This window comes from Carlito syrichta, unplaced genomic scaffold (genome assembly GCF_000164805.1).
Source record: "Carlito syrichta isolate Samal-C Ts95f unplaced genomic scaffold, Tarsius_syrichta-2.0.1 Scaffold314050, whole genome shotgun sequence".
Taxonomy (NCBI): domain Eukaryota; kingdom Metazoa; phylum Chordata; class Mammalia; order Primates; family Tarsiidae; genus Carlito; species Carlito syrichta.
The window spans coordinates 416111-420692 of record NW_007258146.1 but is presented as its reverse complement, the minus strand read 5'-3'; the positions used below and the strand labels follow the sequence as shown (position 1 = coordinate 420692).

General features: G+C 59.4%; 1 protein-coding gene across 2 annotated transcripts in view; it reads left to right on the top strand.

Moving 5' to 3' along the window:
* The first annotated feature begins 450 nt into the window (after positions 1-450).
* The window catches only part of CACNB3 (calcium voltage-gated channel auxiliary subunit beta 3), a 14082-nt gene continuing 9950 nt past the window's right edge, over positions 451-4582 (top strand). Inside the window, exon 1 of one of the 2 annotated variants that reach the window (XM_008070896.2) lies at positions 451-566. In XM_008070896.2, the coding sequence (XP_008069087.1) occupies positions 561-566 (6 nt within the window). In that variant the 5' untranslated portion in view covers positions 451-560. Of the gene's footprint in view, positions 567-1615; positions 1766-4582 lie in introns of those variants that run through there. The other variant, XM_008070895.2, reaches the window with a different exon arrangement.

Here is a 4582-nt window from a genome sequence, read left to right as displayed (position 1 = left end):
TCCCGCTGCGATGCGGGCAAGTGGAGAATCAGACGAGCAGAGACGGAGGGCCAGTCTCCCGAGACCCCCAGGGCATGAGAGGATTGAGGAGAGGGGCCCCGGGAGCTCCCAGGGGAAGTGGGTTAAAAGAAGGGCTGGCAAGGAGAGTGGGACGCGCCGCATCGGAAAGAGGAGAGTTCTAGTTGGTGCCGAGGGGAAGTTGGGGACTCGGGTCATTTCGTGTCAGGGTGTGTCTTTCTCCGTGAGGGGGTCCGTCCCTCCCCGCCCCCAGCCGCAGTCTTTAGCCTGGAGAAGGGTCCGACCTGGGGGAAGGGTGAGGGGGATGCAGGGACCAATGAGCGGTCGGTCCGCTCAGAAGGTGCGGGCAGAGAGCCAGCTGGGACTACACCCCCGCTCCCCCCTTCCCCCGCCAGAACTTGGGCTTGTCCTGTTTGACGCTCCCGCAGAAGGGGGCGGGAGGGGTACTGACCCGAGGAGCGGTCCCGCGACTCTGTACTCCTTGCTATCCAGGCCCGGCCCGGACGCTGCCCGGCTTAGAGGGGGCGCCCCTCGAGCCCAGGATGGAGGTAGGAACGGGCAAGGGCCAGAAGGGGCGCGGGTGTCGCAAAGGAGCCCCATGAGGGTGGAGATAAGTACCGTGCGGCCTGGGGTCCCCTGCTGGGGGTCTGGAGATGAGACCGCAGTTCTTGGGGAAAAGGCGGGGGAGAGGGGTTCGTCTCAGTCTTGGGCGGGGTCTGGATCCGGGCTGCGCCCTCCCCACCCGGCTCCGGCCGCGGCAGCGCCTCCTGCTGGCGGGGCCGGACCCCTGAGGCCCAGGGACTGGATGCGGGCGGGTGCCGCCACCTGGAGGGCGTGTGCGGCCACCGGGCCAGCGAACCCAGGGGGCGCTGCAGCGGTCGGGAAGGAGTCGCCTCGCTTCGCATCGCCCTCCCGCTGCGCGGGGCTGAGTGAGACCCCTTGGCACCAGCACCTGGGAGACGGGGCAACGGTGGAAACGCCCAGGGCGCGGGGCGCATCCCGGCGCGGCTCTCTCTAAATAGATCTCGCAGGAGCCACGAGGTCTGGGCCTGGGAGGGGTGGATGGACGTGGCTTCCCCAGAGCCCAGAAGGGGCGCCTGGACGCTCGGGCGAGCCAGCGGAGCACGAGCCTTCCTCCCCTCCTCCCGTCCTTTCCTCCGGGGCCTCGGCGCTCTTCTCCCCGGGCGCCGCAGGGTGGGCGTCGGGCGCGCGCAGCAGGGCCTGGGGGGGACCAGAACCGTCCGCCGAGAGCTCAGGTGTTGGGGCGGCCTTTGAGCCGGTCCCGCCCTTCTGCTTGCGGCGGCGGAGGCTCCAGAGTCCCTACCCTTTCTGGCGAGGAGGTTGAAGAAGAGGCGGAGGGGCAGGAGAGACGGGGGAGGAAGGGGAGGGGTGGAGATGGAAGGACAAGAGGCGCACAGACACACAGAGAACAGCACCGTAGAGAGGAGAGACGGAAGTGGAGAGAGGCTGGACCCTTTGAAGGCGAAGGGAGAGCGAGAGAGGCCGACAGAGGCGGCGAGAAAGGAAGGGCGGGGGGAAAGGGGAGGGAACCAGGAGAGAGGGAAGGAGCGGGCGGCGGAGCCGGGCGGGCGTGGGGCGAGGCCAGGCGTGCAGGCGGGAGCCCGTGTGCAGAGCAGCGGCCGGGTCCTGCTCCCGCCTCGGAGCCCCTGGCCCGGGGGAGGGGGAGAGGCCGCTAGCCCGGTCTATGTCTTTTTCTGACTCCAGTGCAACCTTCCTGCTGAACGAGGTAATCGTGGGGAGCTGGGGTGGGGGGATCCCTAGTGGGTGAGAGGAGAGCCTGCTCCAAGCTAGGAATTGGGCTCGCATTTGGGGGAGACTGCAGCGATTGGGAGGGAAGGAAACCAGAGGGAGTGTGCCCGGGGGTGGAAGGGGCACCGGGTAGTAGAGGAGGGAGCGGCCAGTGCTGGCAGTTTCCAAGTATTGAGACCAGATTGGAGGGGAGGACTGCCTGAGGAATCTGCACAGGGGCTAGATTAGGAGGGCCCTGCCAAGCTCCGTTGGTCTCCCTGAGTTCCCTGGGGACAACCGAGCAGCTAGAATCCTAGGGGTCTCTTCCTGGTCTATATACTCAAGCTTGCTGGGGAGGAGTCTTTAAAGCTTCCCAGAAGTCTTAGTTCCTGCCTCAGTTTCCCCAATTCAATGCCCAGGGATTGGGATCTGCCCAGCTCCCTGGTGCACTTAGAGGAGAAGCTAGTGAAAATTCTGAAGCCTCCCAAGAACTCCAACTCTCAAACCTATTTAGGCTTTTCCTCCCATGATTTGGGTACCTGCCAGCTGCCAGTCTAACAACTCTCTCCTAGAAAGAATCAGCAGGAGTCCTTGCCCCTAATCCTTTCTTGCCTGCAGCTCTCTCCCTTTATTCTCAGCCATGGAAAAGAAAAAAGGTTAGGGACCACATGGATACTGACAGGCACATGTCTTGTTACAGGCAGGAAAGCGCTAGATTGACATGAGAACTGGAGTAGGCAGGTATGGTGAGATGAGAAATGAAAGGGGCATTGAGTAGCAACTCAGAGATATGGGGAGAAGAAGGAAAGCTCTGAAGCTCCTGCAGGACCCAGGGGAAGGGCCCAGGTATGAGGAACTTGAACTCATCTCCTGGGGGTGGTTGGCATGGCAACTCATGCCTCAGGGCAGACTTAGACACCGTGGTCCCAGTGGTGGGGAGAAGACAACAAGCTATGTGAGGAAGGAATGCGGCTGATGGCAGACTATTACCTTCAGTCCTGAGGACCGCCTGTGGCTGGGAAAGTCCCAAAAGAAGAGGCTAGGAGATAGATTTGGGGATTAGGGAAAGAAGCAACTGCCTCAGTCACTGCTTTCTTCATCTCCCAAGAGAAGAGGAACTTGAGGGTCTCACTCTCTCACACCTCTCTAGTCCTCTCCAAGACAGAAGGAATTGAAAAGACGGAATGAAAAAGGATACGAGAAATACTGAGGAGCTGGGAGAGGGCACAAAAGTGAGACAGTGACTGGGTACTTCCAATACAGAAAAATCCAAAATATATCTCAACCCCCAAATGGTGCTGGGCTCCGGAGAGGGAATTGTGACCTCAGGAGAGGAACAGTGAAAGTGACTGTCTTTTCATAGAGGCCCCAACAAATCCAGCATGAGGAAGGGACCGGGCCCAGACGCATTAGCCACGCATAGGAGTAGACAGACTAAAGATAGTCTTACGATGGGCCCCTTCTCTCCTTTTTGCCAAGGGAACATGAACAAGAGACATGGGTTGGAAGCCAGTTGGTGTGCAGGGCCTGCCTCTGTCCCATGCACAGTGCGTTGTGCCACACATAGACCTCACTAAGCTATGGCAGGGTTTTGGTTTTCTGAATCCTCCCCAGCCCAGAAAGATAAAGGGATGAGCAGATTGCTAAACTCACCCTCCCGGGTGTCAGAAACTCAGAGTGGAAAAGGACTGAGCTCAGACAAGAGTCCAGACATTAAGAGGCCTTCAAGTATATTCCCCGTCTATTTCACATCCTCCTCTTGGGTTCCCCAGGAAGACAATCAGAATTCAAAGGAATAATTTCGCTCAGATTAAAAAAGGAGGGAGAGGCCAGGTGCAGTGACTCACGCCTATAATCCCAGGCCGAGGTGAGAGGATTGCCTGAGCCCACAGGTTCAAGACCAGCCCGGGCAACTTGGCAAAACCTCCTCGCTACAATAAATCAAGAAAAATTAGCCAAGCGTGGTGGCACACGCCTGTGGTTCCAGCTACTTGGAAGGCTGAGGCAGGACTGTCTGAGCCCAGCAGGTCGAGGCTGCAGTGGCAGTGAGCGTACCACTGCACTCCAGCTTGGGCAACAGAGTGAGACTCCAACTCAAGAAGAAAAAAAAAAGAAAAGAAAAGAAAAAAAGGAGCGAGCTCAAATAGGTAGATCTTTGGAGAAGTTTTCTCAAGGTAAGGGTCGCTGCTCTGTCTCTTACCTCAGATCTCAGTGCTCCTTTGATGGAGACTGAGTGGTGCAGGGGGGTACAGTACCTAAACCAGGATACTGCCCCCTCAGCTCCACCCTCCCTCCTGCTAAGGGGAGAATCTGGCCTTACACCAGTGATTCTCAGGAGCCTTGCCCTTTGCCCCTCCCAACACCTGAGTAGCCAGGATCCCCTCTTCTGTCCCACCCATAACCATTCCCCACCTCCACCCTCTGGTTTCTTTCTCGCTCCCTTCAGGCTCACCTAAAACATCCCCTTTCTGCCCCAGTTCTCATGGATGCCTTGGCAATGTGTGGCACAATCCTTGGTTGAGAAGTGAGGAAGGGAACCCCCACCCTGGCGGGACTAGAAGGAAATCTTTCGCGCAACAGGTGTGGGGAGCCCTATCCAGCTCACGCAAGCCAACCCCCTTCTCAGGGTTTGGGCCACACCGCCCTTGGCTGCAGCATCCTAGTACTGGGGGGCCGCGCACCTGTTGGGGCAGAAGCTACCTTCCTGGGGTCGCCAAGCCCATTCCTCCCCAGTACTGTCGCGGGGTTTGCTTTTGGCGTGTCCCGAACTTGGGGGCCCAGGCACGCCGCGCTCTCACCTGGGCCCCCTCCCCGC